At 30.0% G+C, this 16,077-nt stretch overlaps 1 protein-coding gene across 1 annotated transcript; it reads right to left on the bottom strand.

Annotated features, from left to right (window-relative positions):
• Positions 1-11,645: 11,645 nt before the first annotated feature.
• Positions 11,646-15,855, bottom strand: LOC136975924 (plectin-like). The gene is made up of 2 exons (XM_067271090.1): positions 13,998-15,855; positions 11,646-11,701 (listed from the first exon to the last, which is right to left on the bottom strand). Exons 1-2 carry the CDS (start codon positions 15,853-15,855, stop codon positions 11,646-11,648), a joined length of 1,914 nt encoding a protein of 637 aa, XP_067127191.1.
• Positions 15,856-16,077: the final 222 nt, after the last annotated feature.

The following is a 16,077-nucleotide window of genomic DNA, read 5'->3' as shown; positions in this document are numbered from 1 at the left end:
AAGTGTAATTTATTATATTTCTATGCAATAAAGTTCTATTCGAGATAGAAATAGACCATTCATAAATTGTAAATAAATGATATAAATGCAGAATAAATCTGTAAATAATAAATGATATAGAACTATGGTTACGGATATAATATTAAAATATGTAAGACGTATGAGTTTACCTTATAGACTTATATCCTATTGTATATGCAATTTATTGTAATATGGGACTTTACTGTTTTTTTATAAATAAATATAATAAATTTATTTTGAATAACATATTAATTATATTAACTTTTTAAATTGAATAATAATAATAATAATAATAAAAGACAATTTTTAGAACGAAAATAAATAAATGCTTTATTTGTAAAATCAAATCTAATTTTAATAAATTATTATAAATTATATTCATTAAAAAAGTATAATCCGTTGACATATGTTTGCTAATTACTGGACTGCGCTTGAAGTTAAATAAAACTTTTTTAGACTATCCTCGAACAAACAACAGAAAAAATTTAATTACAGGAAGAGAAGATAACATTTTAAAATATACTTTTTTCGGAAAAGTAATTATTTTGAAAAACTATAGGAAATCAAATAGCTTTTAAAATAGAAATAATTCTATTGAAGTATTTAAAAAAATGTTGGTCTTAATAAAATTTTAATCATTTAAATTTGAAATTTAACAGGAAAAATCATTAGTTTTAATTATTTATTTAGTTAAAGTTTTCATTTAAGAAATATTTTATCATTATTGCGAAGAAAGCGCAGATGCGTGCTATTTAAACCATACAAGTGCTCTAGCAACAATTCCGTCTGTCAAGTTAATTTTCGTTAAAGAACTCAGAATCCGACTCAAACCTTGAGTGAAAGTCAATGAGGCTTTGGGCTCATCTTTGAAGGTATAACAATGATTTAATCCGTCCATTCGACCATTTTCCGTCTCTGTGGACACGATAACTTTCCTAAAAGAGACGTGATTGGGTTCAATTTAGCATGTAGTCAATAGTAGTCCAATAATGTATGAATAAAGGAAGAAGATAAGAAGAACAAATATTTATATAACATAATTTTGTTTTACTTAATTTTTGTACATTTTAAATCTTTCTAAATATGGAATTAATTACACATCTAATCAAACTAGTATGTAATATGTTATATTTTATTATTGAATTATTTGATGATTATTTTCTGAATAATATTTTATTTAAAAAATATCATTACAAAATTACAAATTAAAACAAAAAAACTCTACGAAGAATAATAATATTTAATTTTGTCCTGGCAAATAAAAATAAAAGTAGAAGAAAATAAATAAAATTAACAGAAGATACCCGCATGTGTTATTTATAACTTAAAAAAATATATATATATTGATGAAGATTGTAATCGAACTTCACTAATTTATTTAGTAAGTTTTACAAATTAAATTTTATTTTTAAAATTTACAGAGTTAATTTTCTAAAGAAAGTGATAATTTTGTTTACTTTCCGAATGTAACTAATAAATTCAATTTTTTTACATAGAGAATATATTTTAATAACTATAAAAATTTAATAAAGATGCCTTAAAACTTTGTATAATTATGTAAAACTTGCGATAATAAATTAAAATACATTTTAATTTTCAAATTATTATACATATTTATGTATGCAATATATGTATAAAGATATCTGTCTTTAAAATGACAAATTCATTTTATATTAATAATAAGATGACATTTTTATAAATATGTAATTCTGTTTATTAATATCTTTCTTGCTTCAAAACAATTTTTAAAAAAATGAAAATAATAAAAGCTGCTTCTTTCTTTAATAGAAAATCGTATTTAACAAGAATGCATCGAAAATTTAAAATAAAATAATATCTTTGAATGTGAATAATATTTACACTCAAAAATATTATTATATTATATCATTGATTTCTATATACAAAGCAGTGTATTCATAATCAAATACATTTTAAAAACAGTATTCAAACAAAATTTTAATGACAATTAATAATACAAGAAATGAAAAATACTTAAACTTTGTATTTGAATGAATTATAGAAGTTTATACAGAATTTAGACAGAAACATTGTACCAGGTTATATCTTGCCCCTACTACGTATTTGCTAATACAAATTCATGAGAGTATGGGTATTCGGTAGTGGGCTATTCTGTGGTGTAGTCGCCATGCACACTAACCCCCTTCTCATGGAACCAAATCTTATGTCGACTCCTAAGAAAGATAGCGGCATAGTTTAGATTACAAAGTAATAAAGCGTCTCAAAATTAGTACAAAACAAAATTAGTACAAAGTTTTTGTTCAGTTAAAATACTCAAAGGGGAAAGAGACTGAATGTAGTAAAAAATGGGTGGTGAAACTGTATAGCTTATTTGCATGGTCTCTCATCTCATACGACAATCACAGTTTATTCTTCTAATGGGTTATATGTTTCGATTACAAAAAGTTATATTTAAAACATTTCTTATTAAAAACACTGTTTTTTAAAATAAACTAAATCATGCCCATAGAATCTGCTCCTTTACACAGTTCTCTGCATGCCTTTACGTGTAAGGCCATGCAGAGAAACCTCATACAGTTTTTCCCATCCATTTTTGATGGTATCCAGCTGCTTCCACTTTGAATGTTTTAGCCGGACAAACATTTTCTACTAATAAGAAACGTTGTACAACTTTGCAATTTAAATTGTACTGTACCTTGTTTTCCGTAGGAGACGATACATTATTTAGGTCCATGAAAAGGGGGCGGGGTGCATGGCGACTACGCCATCGAACAGAATTACCTATATTTCCCTGCAATTGTATTTAGCTAATACGTAACAGAAACAATATATAGCCTGGTACAATGCTATATAAAAATAGCTCTTACACAGCTGATTAAGCTTATTAATATTTTATAAAAGTTATAAATTTAAACTGTTCTCTTGTTGTATCATTGATTATAAAAATATTTGATAAATGATAAGAATTTTTTAAAATGAAAGTACACAAAATTTTACGGATAAGTTTTTCTGTTATAAAGTAGTAGAAAGTACCGTTAGAATCTATATTATAATTACAATATTTCAAAATAATTCATATTTAAAATAATATTAAATTGCAAAGACAATTTAAATAATATCAGAGATTATCATATTAAGCAATATTCAGCATTTCATATTGTTTATAAGAGTTCCAGACGTTTCTTAAGAATAATGTCCATTCTAATGAAGTATTTTTAAATCCTTGCAACCTTCTGGGAGAAGGCTGAAGATTAGTACCTCTTCTGATATTCCAAACAAATTAACTCTCCTGAATCTCGAACAAATTAGCATTTACCAAAACAAGTATAAACCGTATTAACACGACTTTAATTTATATTAATCCTATTTCAGAAGAGATTAGATATTTTTGTGTGTCCAGAGATTAGGAAACACAATACTGGTCTTTCTAACAGAAATACATTTATGAAGCTTTTGTCTATTATAGAAATTGTGTAGAAATATGGATTTCGTATTGCGTGATACCGGCTTAGAATAGCTATGTGATTGACATTTATTATCCGTTATAAAACATGCATTTTAAAAGATGCAATATTATTATTTATAATAGATCAGATTATTGTTATTTGAAGTTGATAATTTATTTATTTTTCTTCTAGTTTAAGATGATATACACGTACATATTATGAATTGCAGAAATATTTTTCAATTTCAGATTACAGTATTTGAACCTTTACAGTAACTCGTGTTCTGTAGAATAGTTCACACTACGCGCTTTAATTTGTTTTCCTAAAGATAAATAATAACTTTAATTTAAGCAATTCAATACTCCTTATATATTTTCTATAACAATTCCTTTGTTAAAAGCATCTTCACAAATTTTGTATTTCGAGTATAGCTTGTGCCAACAAGATATGGCATAACAGTGACTCTTTTTTTTATGAACAAGCAGATTCTTATATTTATAAATCACTGTCTACTTTTCTCATAATATGTAAATAAATATAATGATATCTATTTGTATTTACTGATATTTACATTCTTTCATTTTAATGTAAATACTTTGAAAATAGCTTCAAAATTTATATTTGTGTTATAGTATTCAAGTACTGTAATATTGTAATTTAATTACTTTCCTATTAAAATTTAAACAGAATCTCTATTCAGTTAATAAATATTTTGTCAGCAATATACTACTGAATTTGTATTAATAACAGACTCAAAGACTTTCTATCTTCATATGTGTATTTAATAAATATTGAAATAGTCAAATGTTTATTTAATCTTGGTATTTTGTTTATTTAAATAATTCACTAAAAATACAGTTTATTTCCTTTAAGATCAGCTAATTGAATATGCCTAATTAAGTTACTAATTTTTTGGTTTGCGCATTTGGAAAATGAATGAAGCGATTAAACTTTGATTTCTTTTCTTTAACAAATTTGATCAACTAAATTCATGTAATGTGAACAGCGGTAATATGAATGTACTCAGCTAGTAAAATTCTTGCCTTTCAAAGGAATTCGAATCAAAACTTGGTGAATTTTCGTATGATTTAATCGATGGTAATGCAGTAATTGTCTGTTGACTGCTATGAGACAACAGGTTCGAATTTGATTCAGAACTCATAATATGGGGAGTAGAGATCGAAGCATTGTTCTGCATCTCTTACCCAGGCTGGTCAACCAAGAGGACCAACGGATCAGCCAGATATAATGAGATGGATTTAGCTGTAACGGGTAAAATTATGGCGGTTGTTTAGATTTAATCTGTTAATGCCTCACGTTGACTAATCAATCAGTGTAAGAAAGATTTCATTCGCCATCGTAATTTATCCTGTCCAATACAATGGAAAGACAATCTTCTTGTGATGAGTGAAATTAAGATAATATTGTATTGATATTTCTTTTGCAACAATTTTTAATTGTATATTTGATTTTCCGCAGAACACTTGAAGTGGCTTCACAGAGACCTTTGTTCCGCGGAACACGGATTGAAAACCACGGAGTGGTTCTCAATCCGTGTGTTACTGGCTTTCCACGTGGTTAAAAACTTGGCATATATCTTAAAAAATAAATTTTTCTTAAAAAGCATGAAGGACAAATAATATTTAACATTGTAAACAATCACAAAAAATGTTTGCACAAAAGTCCTCCTGAAATGTGCAGAGAACTTCTAAAAACTCAGGCTTAAATCGATCCTTTAGGCTACGACTTACGTTAAAATATGTAAAGAAGAAACAATGACCTATGCCGGCGGTGATAATTAAAAATATCAGTACCAACGACTAATTGCGTTTTACATGTTTTCTTATGAAGAATTTGGAAAAAAGGTTTTAATTATTACTGCTGGTATAACATGTTAAAGTGTTCGGTTATTAAAGCGACTGGACGGGCACTCTAAACTATGTTAAATGTCCGGTGGACACTATGTTGTATGCTTGTTAATATGTCTAACTTTATGTAACTGCGTCCCCCTAGAAAAGTAATTTTGATTTTTGTTGTAGTTTGCATCATGAAGTCAAACATAGTGATGAACTTGGAGATACATGACAGAATAATGGCATATTTAACAGATGAGACATATCCATCTTGTGCCAGCGATAATGAAAAGGGAATAATCAGATGCCAAGTATAATGGTTAGTCTTAAAATATGACAGAATGTTATAGCGCATTCACGATAGTAAGCATTGAAAATTAATTGTATTAGTAAAACACTACATTGGTTAGAAAAATTGTATTTTAAATCTTATGTTACCTGATTTGCGTGGCACTTCTCATTATTATATGCTTACTGTATTTTTCAGGGAAGGCACTTTATGAATGAATGCTATTTTAAATTTACTTAAAATTACCCAAGTGTTTTTCTTCAGAAAATTCAAATGATACGAATATAGCACGTTTCGGAAATAAACCCCTCATATTCATCTTGTGAAATTGGATTAAACTATTTATTAACCAAATGATATTAAATGACAAATGCCTGAAAACGATCAACAAAATCTTAAACTCTTTTATATCTTTATAGTTTAAAATAATTTCTATAATGTAAAATATTAAAAATTTCTATTTTTACATCATCTGTTGTTTTATTTTCAAAACAAACATTTAAGTGAAATTGTTCCGATTTGACTTAAAGTCTATTTCTTTATAATCAAATAGCTTTTATCCAAGCAGGTCGGACACTTTTATCTAAATTAAACTGTCCGGATACTTTAATGCTTAACACTGACAAGATTCTGTATCATTTTTACACATTTTAACTTAAGTCGTAGCATACGATAAAAGGTCGATCTACGAACGTGTGTTTTTGGAAGTTCTCTGCACATTGGAGAAGTGCTTTTGTACAAACATTTTTTGTGATTTTTTACAATATTAAAAGTAATAAATTAAGTTTGCCTTTAATTTACAGGATCTGTGCAATTTTCAACTAGTTCTGAACGATGATTAGTTTTTATGTTATCGTCAGTGACTATTGTTCATAGATTTAACTGTATTATAATAGAAAAATCTTAATACAGAGCAATTTCAAACGTTATGCCTATAAAACGATTATTAAAACTGTTTTATTATTTAAAATATAATATTTTAATATTTTATTCGTGGCTAATAATGATATCTGTTACGAATAAAAAACGCATATATGCATATATATGAAACACTATCATTGAATGTGCTCTCAATATTCTTTTTTTTTAAATTATTTGAAAATTCCAAATCTTTCAACTATAAGAAGTAGGCCTTCATTATGCAACCGCTAGCTTCATAACTTTGTTTTTAGGACTTGAATATATTTCCTAATATGACCGTAGAAAAAGTAATATTTAAATTCATATTATTTAAAAAAGAAAAAAATACAAAGGTTTTCTTCACATTTCGTCCTTTCTCACACTTCAGAAACACAAGTCTCAGGGCTGAGTCACCTTTACTTATGATTCTTACATGCATCTACTTCATTATGCAAAATTCGTTATAGCTATATTTATAGTTCGTATTTTCATTGGTTATTTCGGTAAATTACATTAAACCAATTAAATCAATAAGCTCGAAGTGCAAATACAAATCGATGAAAAGCATATAACTTATATATATGAACTATATTAGCTAGGCATATCGTTTATATACTTATATACTATCTCATTATATACAATAATCCCGTTACTTTACTAAGCATATAATGGCATGGATAGTCTCGATATTGATATTTTTAAAATAACAAATATTTTCTTTGTTATAAAGAACATTATAAGGAAAATTGAATCATCCTACAATACTTTAACCCCCTAACTTTTAACTTAACAAATATATACCTATGTATGTTATGTTAAAAGTTAGGGGATTAAAGTGTATATATATATATATACACATGTATCCTTGATTTTATTGAGCTGCTGAATATAATCTCAACATATTTTGATAAAACTTGTACTATTTTCTTTTTAATTAATAAACTAAAAAATAATATGCAAAATATTTTTTTCTGGCTAATATAATTTTATAACAATTGAGAAAAAGTTTTAGTTGTATTATTCGATAATTTTTTGTATTTTATATTTTATGAAATATTATTACAGTTTAGGTAAATGTAACATTGATTTCCTTTTCATTTTATGAATGTTAGTTATTTCATTCGGTTGGAAATTTGCTCTGTCAGGTCATAATTGATTTATTTCTATTCTAATCGAAAAATAGAAAATAAGTATGAATCGTTACTGTTAATAATTCGGTACTAAATATTGTTCTTTATAACTTTAATAATTGTATAAATTCGAAACGTTAATATTAAATAATCGAAAAAATGATTTTGCTAAATGGCGAATAGTAATTTTTATTTATAATTGCTTTTAAGACGTATTCTGATTTCAATTTCTGTAATTGACTCCTGTTCTATTTACAATATATTGATATTTTATATTTTTCGGATCATGTTTCTAAATTGATTTTCCGAAAAACCTCTTTGAATTCAGCAATAATGAATAAAAAAGAACATTAATAAAATGCATTTCTTTTTAAATCGAACTTTGAATAGATTCCTTACAATGTACTAACTGTAATATTTTCATTGCTAATTCCATAATATTTCCACATTTAAATAAATTAAATTTTCTTATTGATAGAATCATTAATGGTTTTTCAATAATCCAATGTTTTCTTTGATAAAATTATTATTTAAATATCTAATCTATTCACCCAATTGATAAATAATACAAATTTTTCATCCCTTCGAATTATTTGATATTTATATAAATTTATTTTCTTAAATTTTGAAAGAAAAATTTCCGAACAATCTTAATAATGTTTACCTGTAATTTGAGAATTACGCTCTTATAACAAATAATTATCGGGCAACATTTTTTAAACCGACCTAGTTTTAGAGTTAATTAATTTTCTATTAATACTTAAATCGTAGAAAACATATAATAAAAGTAATAAAAAACAATTTTTAAATAATTATTTTAAAAATCTATTTTAAAATAATCGAAATAATTACTATAATTATATAATTTTGAATTAATAATAATTATTAATATTTTAATACTTCGCTATTAAATTAATTAATTGACTCATTCTTATAAGTTTATAATAAATATTATTATTTTTTTTAATATCTTGAAAGGATTTTGAATAATTACTTAAATATAAATTTTATTTTTAAAACTAAATACTTTAACAATTTTTGATAAATAAATGTATAATAAAATATCGAATAAATGAATTCTTTTAACTTGTATAAATAATAAGAATTGAACATTTTGTATAATGAGAACTTACATTTGTTTAGAGCTGACATGAAATTGTAACGAATAATATTTACGACGGATATTATGAGGCATTAAATTAACTTATTGGTAAAATATGTCGGAGAGAATTTTGTTAGCGATTTAGAAAAAATTTAATTAAACAAAATTTTTGGTAAAGAGTGATTGATGAAATTAGACTTCGGTCAATAAGCGGAATGATTGATATGGTAAAAGAATTCGTAAAACAAATGAGTTTTTCTTAATTTTATAAAATAATGTTAAACTATTTATTTTTCTTATAAAATTGTTATACTTACATCAACATAAAATCAATATATTATTAAAGTCTTCTTGATTTATTAAGAAATATTTTATAATTTATCGATTTTTATATAAAAACATGTATAATTAATTCTTAAAATTTATTATAATATAAATATTGTTCTAATGTTACTATTTTTTAAGTACAATTCTTAAAATTTGTAGCAAGTTGTATAATTATAAATGGAGTAGAATTTTTTATAGTTATATACTGTATAATATTTATTTATAAATTTGCTTTATATAGTTTTAATTAAATTGTTAAATGTCTCCCAGAAATTAAAAAAATATATATATATATTTTTTAAAACTTTTAATTAATCTTAACAAATAAATAGTTCAAAACATAGATAAGGGAAGAAACAGTTTACACATTTTGTTAAATTCGTTTAACGATCTCAAAATGTTTTCAACTTAATGGGAATAAACTAATTAAGTGTTTAGTAGAAAATTACTATTTTGTTCACTCAATTCACAGGAGACTTTAAATATACAAAGTTTTCTGTCAAAGAATGGAAAATTAAACTTTTAAAGTTGAAATTGAAGTTTCCATTAATAGGAATTTATTTATTCATTTTATTCTGGATTCTGTTTATAAATATAATTATATAATGAATGTTGAATGGTATGTAATTACAGATAATCTTTTCGATTGTTATACTATCGCTGTAAACAGAATAAGCTAAATATCTGATAATAAATGTAATAAAAATTAATCTTAAATGATTTTTTAAATATTATCGAATATATTTCAATAAAACAATTTAAAATATTTTTTAAAAAGTCTTTTATATTTAACGCTTTCGCTAAAACTTACGTTCTAATATCAAGATAAATCAATGGAAACTAATAAAATTGCATAAAAATAAATGGGAAAAATAAATTAAAAATTCCAAAATTTTATTAATAAAATGAATAATTCTGCATAGTAATTTCAGCAAAGTCGAAAATAATAATTAAAAGTTTAATTATGTACTAATAATTATCTTAATGTTTATTTTTAATAATAAAATTCCACATTTGTATAAAATATCATTAATTCTATATTTTTGTTTATCTTATTTGATTTGATAATGCAAAATTACAGAAGTTTTTAAATTAAAAATTAATAGATTTTTTAACATTTTATTTTCTCAGATTTATATTGAAGTATTGCGTTTGTTTTGTAATTTCCTTACTGAAAATTTGATCACTTGTAAACATATAAATCATTCGTGAAATTAAATTTATTTATAAAATTATACACGTGATATCTAAATTAAAATTTATTATGTGTATAATAATTACGTCAGTATTATTGTCATTATTTATATTAATAACTGACAACACACTTATTTCATGGAATTGATTAAGTGAATAATCTATAATAAATAATCTCTACAAGAATATTTTTCAAATATGCATTACGAAAAGGTAAAGTTATTAATAAAATTCAAGACATTTTGTGTCAGAACAATAATGTTTTGATAATAAACAACAATATTTTATCATTTAAGATAGAGTACGTGAATAAGCAAAGCAATTAATTTTTTGATATAGACACAATGCTAACTTGATTGTCTGTAATTTTGAATAGTTTCCAGTTTATATTTTTATGTTTTGAAGATAATAATATTCCAATACTAACTTTTGTTTAATTAACAAAGTTTATTATCCGAATTACATTTATAAATAATTATATAAGTTAATTCACTTAATCATCTAGTATGCACGACGGTCTTTATACTCGTAAATTCCATTTTATAAAATCGAAAGATTAAAAGGTAATGCGTGGAAACACGAAAGTGACTAAATTAAATTTTCGTATTGAAGTTTTAACAGATTATCAAAATGAAAATCTAATAATGTAGAGAGAACGTTGTTTAAGTTTTCTAAAATGTGAACATGCTCACGTATTCTTTATGCGAGGTTATGAATAAATCGATAAATACGTAAGGTTTTTACTATTTAATCAAATATAAACAATTTAATTCGCTAGTTCGGTATGATGTTAAGGAGTGTTTGTTGATAAAAAACATAAAAGTCATATTAACAGGAGTTTTAGTAAAATAATAAGTCCTTACAAAAGAAATTTATAGTTTGAAATTTAAAAATTTATCTTTATTCTGTAGAAGATTTATGTAATCAAACGTCGTACTGGCCGCAGCCCATTTGATGCTCTAAGCATTTCATAAATCTGCAGTCTCTCAATTCTAACCTAACGTAACCTAAAACCAATTGACATTTACGTAAAAAGAAAGGTGAGTACATCGCTTCCCTTCGTTACATTATTTTTTAATTAAAAAAAAAACGAATTTTTATGAAAGAGTATTTTGTTGCCCCAAAATTTCATCGCTTTTGGACGAGTACTTAAAGTGACTAATGGTTAAGCCGATCCTGATGAAAAGGAATCGTAATCAATCGAGCTAATAAAACTGATTTTCATTATTTATCTCACCAAATCTTAAATAACTATGTAATTTACAATAATAAAATTTAAATCATTTATCATACTTTGTGATTTTTTTTTCACTAGCATTAACGATGCACTGCTATCTTAATAAACTTAGTAGGTCTAATTAAAATCAGCTAAATTTTTCAGATAAAATGACTTGATAATATTTATTAGAATTTTGAATCTAAAGCTAACAATAGTAAATTTACTTGTTGAGAAGGAATATCTATATGTTATAACATATAGATATGTGTTATAACATATGCGTTAACATATAACTATATGTTTTTAACATATAGTTATATGTTAAAAAAACAAAAAATAATTTCTATAACATATAAGTTCTTAATAACAAAGTAACGTAATCGGATTTATAATCACTTTCCTCCTTTATAACGATCGTTATCAATAAGATAAATTCCTACAAATTTATCTTATTGATAACGAAATGATCCGGTCAAAATTATTTTCGTAGCATATTCTTTTTTGAAGCACGATACGATAGAAAACTCTGTCGTCCGAAAAGAAAATGTTAACGCAAAATAAACCTTCCGGGTTCGTGATGATGCCCGTGCATCTCGTGCACCACACGGAAATATAATATGAATAAAAACATTTCACTTTCTTGAAATATTTCATTCAGGTCCGGTGCTCTTTCTGGGCAGAGTACAAATAAAGATAAATTTTCTTCATCTTTTTTAAGATTTCTTGAAATTTAAAGATCAAATATATGTTTTATATATTTTGCCAAAACATGTTCAGTTAGCTGATGTCCATCGTTTCATCGACAAAATTGATAAATATAGTTAAAGCTTATATGGTTTATGGTTTCATATCTTAAATTTTGATGCAGATATATCTTATTTAGTAGAGGAAATTGTCATATATAGGCTTTATAATGTTTTTTTTCTAATTTACGTTTAGGAAGTGAATAAATATCTTAAATATAGTCAAAGATCTGAAGGATAAAATGAGATGCATTGTTATAATAATTACATTAATTACTTTAAAGAATGAAAATATTCCTAAAATTTTCTCTCGATATTCGTAAATGAAACTTATAAGGACAAAACTAATACAGGTCAATACTGTTTTCACTATATTATATTTATATATTATACACCGAATCTTATTTTAGATAGATTATTTTAATAATTTATATGAAAATCTGTAAAAAATTTTGATTAATATTTTTAAATTTATAAACATTTTCATTATTTCGTTTCAATTGTGGAGAAGGTTGTATAATGTCAATTATTTTATTTTCGAATGAATACTTTAATGAAATGAAATGAAATATTGATTATTACTGTATAAACAAATAAAAGAGGAGAAAAAATTAAAGGTATATTAAATTAATAACTTTATATACGGATTATAGAAAAAATTTATCATTAACTTCATTAATAATTATCACAAATACCACAAAAGTGAAATTAAAACTTCAGACAACATAAATGTATATGTAATATTACCAGAAAGAAATCTGTTTGCTGTTTTTTATTTGAAAATCAAACAAAGATATGTAAAATATAACTAATTACAGCACTCCAAGTAATGAATGGTTTTATTCAATGTTTACACACACAATTTTTAATCAATCTTTGTGTAATTATTTTTATGTTTGTATATGTAAATAATAAAAGAAATTAATGTTAAAAAGAAATAAGACCGGTTTATAATTTACAGTAATGTACAAAATAATCCACTTTAGAGTTACAATTAAATATGCACAACCACTAATTCCAACAACAACCGACTATTCCCGTACAAATTCGTCGAAAGAACTCCTTACGAACAAACAGACTTGTAATTAACAAAACCTCCGAGTCAGGAACAAGTTCGTACACAAACACGTAACTTCCCACGAGAGAGTTAGTTAGCACCTCGATAACGACGATCTCCCTTGATCCGATCCGATCCGATCACCTCCGATACGATCACACCCCGATCCGAACTCCCGATACGAGCTCGATCCGAGCTTAAATAGTCGACGGCGTTCGAACCCTGCTCCAATCAAATTTGAATGTTCCCGCAACGGCCGCCAACGGTCACTTCCCGCCGGCCAATCGTCCGATGGTTGACGATTCGAAACTTAACGGTTCTTCCCACGGAAGTTCCTAACGGTCGTTTCCAACGGCCGATCCTAACGACTTTTCCGTTATGACAGTTCGTTATAACAAACAGGTGGGAATCGCGCGTCTTGGCGATTCCATACCTTACACCTCCGCGGCCAAGGATCAAACTGAGCTTAGCCCAAGCCTGTTTGATCCAACAACACTCAGCAATTTTACAAATGTCCGTTCGTGCGGACTGACCCTTACCTCCGGTACAACCGGGCAAACTCGCTATCACCCGCGCACAGAGATGCCTCGCGATAGTGTAGGACCCCTTGGATCCCCGAGACCTATCCGCGCGGGTCCCCCTACGAGGAGGTCGTCCCCGTCGCCTTCGGCGCGTCATCCGGTTTTGTTGGTCACCAGATGTCGCTCGGCCCTTCTCACGGAATTTGGGTTTCTTACCGCGAGCTCGGTTGTGCCCGTTGTCCGTCGTTTTCCGGACCGGCGATATGCCTCCCTCCGGACTTAGCACGTGTGTGGGTAGTTCCGATTGGCCACTGGCCGCGCCCGCCGTGGCCCGAGACCTCCGGGTCTCTTCACCTCTGTGTTTTCTTTGAACCCGAGTGACGGTCGCCAAGATCACGTTCGCCTGTTGCCCAATCAATCCGGCCAAGTCGTCCACGGAATGACACTCCTTCGTAGCATCCAGGGGCTTATCCCGTGTCGCATTCGGTAACCCTAGCAGCGGTTCGCTAGTTTCCCCGATCGCTCGTCTTTGGTCATCGGCGTGTTGCGCCAACTGAGTCGCGCCTTCCCGGCCGATATCTCCCAAGTCGATTATTTCCCCGACGCCACAATTTTGACCCTGAGGCGTCCCAGCTACCCCATTCTTTACTGCTCTGACTCCCGGCCTCCCTTCATCAGCGTCCTCGCCCTCCAGTTTCCTGTTCGCGGCGGGTCGTTCGCTTCGGCTATCCGATTCGCTACCGGAATATCTCCTCGCAATAGGAGTCACGTCCCCTGCTTTATTTTGCTCAGACTGCGCCCTCCGCTCACACTGGGCCGTGCGCTGCCGCCCTTGTGTCTGGTCCAGCGGTCCTATGACCATCCCCCGGTTTTTGTCGTCGGGCGGCTCTCGTTTAACCCCCTTGCTCGCTTCCACGAACATCCCCGCTACCGCACTTAAAATACTCTGCTCCTCAGCTAATTCCCTTTTTCTTGCCTCGGAATCCGCTTTCTCTCTCGCTTCTACCAGCGCTCGGGAGTCCCTTTCCGTTAAGAGGGCGTCTGTCGCTTTCCCTAACTTGTTGGTGATCGCACACGTCACCCGTGCCGATCCTGGCGTTTCTTCGCGTCCTTCCTCCCACAATCCAAGCGGCACTGACGCTACGCCTGCCTCTACCTGGTGACCGAAGGCTCCAACGAGTTGGCTTTTCTCCTTCGTTCCCGTCACCGCTTTAGGGACCCATGCCTCCCTTAACCCCGACGCTTCCGTTCCCGAAACGTTCTTAACTGGGGGACCATTTCTGCCGCTTACTGTCTCAGCTTCCTTCAGCGACCTCCCGACTTCGGGTTGGATATTATGCACTGCCTCCTCTCGTCTTGCCGCGACTCCACTAGGCTCCCTAATGTCCCGGTCTACCTGTGAGCTGAGCCTACTTTCTACTCTTAGCATGGGGACTTTGGCCACCCTGACCCCAGCGGTTCCCGTCCTCGATCCGGCTACGTACGTGGGCCTCCCTTCTCCCCGCATTGCCTTGACCCGATCCTTTGCTTCCCCGCTCCCCGGTGGGCAAGAGAGTTTGGACGCTCTCACCTCCACCACCACGCGGTCCGCTGCCTTGGGTCGCATGCGTTCGGCCTCGTCGTCTACCCGCCTATCAGGACACCCTCTTTTCTGCCGGTCAGTTTCCCTTGGCCTATCCCATTCTACCCGCGGCCTGTTTCCCGACGAGCTTGTTCCATCCCCGAAGTCGCGGTTCCCCTCGACTTTAAGTCCTTCGGATCGTGTTTGCTGTTCCTGCCGCTTCGTATCGTCTAATTTTCCGGTGATCCCCAGCCGTAACTTAAGTTGTTCTAACTCTATCTCTTCCCTTCTCACCTCTGCCTCGATTTCCGCTCTTCTCGTCACTGCTGCCTCTGCTTTGGCCCTGAATTTCGCGATCCTCTCCTTGCTCGCCGCCTTGATTTTCGCGATCTCGGCCCGTAACTTACGTGCTTCGAGTTCACGACTCGACCTGTCTGTCCTACGCGCCGTTCCCTGCTCGTCATCCTCCCAGTCCCTAGCATCTAGCTGCCGCGGTTTCGCGCGTCTAGGCATCTCTGTGTGCTAGCGAGAAACAAATAATTTACCTGGGTCTAATTGCTGGTGATGTTCTGTACGTCCGTCTGCTTCTCTGTCGTAGCTCAGTTCTTCCGATTCTTTGGAGTATAATCCAGGATAATCCACCGTAATCCAAAGTATCCAAATTATCCTGTCGAGACTGCGCCAGTAATGTTCAAAATAACCACTCAGTCGGTTTGACGAAAACACAAATTTTAT

This window comes from Centruroides vittatus, unplaced genomic scaffold (genome assembly GCF_030686945.1).
Source record: "Centruroides vittatus isolate TY-2023 unplaced genomic scaffold, ASM3068694v2 contig_391, whole genome shotgun sequence".
Taxonomy (NCBI): domain Eukaryota; kingdom Metazoa; phylum Arthropoda; class Arachnida; order Scorpiones; family Buthidae; genus Centruroides; species Centruroides vittatus.
This window is presented reverse-complemented; position numbering and strand designations above follow the sequence as displayed.

Bases quoted from the DNA above. Each gene is read 5' to 3' on its own strand.
- LOC136975924 (XM_067271090.1), bottom strand. From the start codon at position 15,855: ATGCCTAGACGCGCGAAACCGCGGCAGCTAGATGCTAGGGACTGGGAG. The intron at 11,702-13,997 runs GTAAGAAACCCA...TATAACATATAG, and splicing joins CGGGCACAACCGAGCTCGCG to ATATTCCTTCTCAACAAGTA.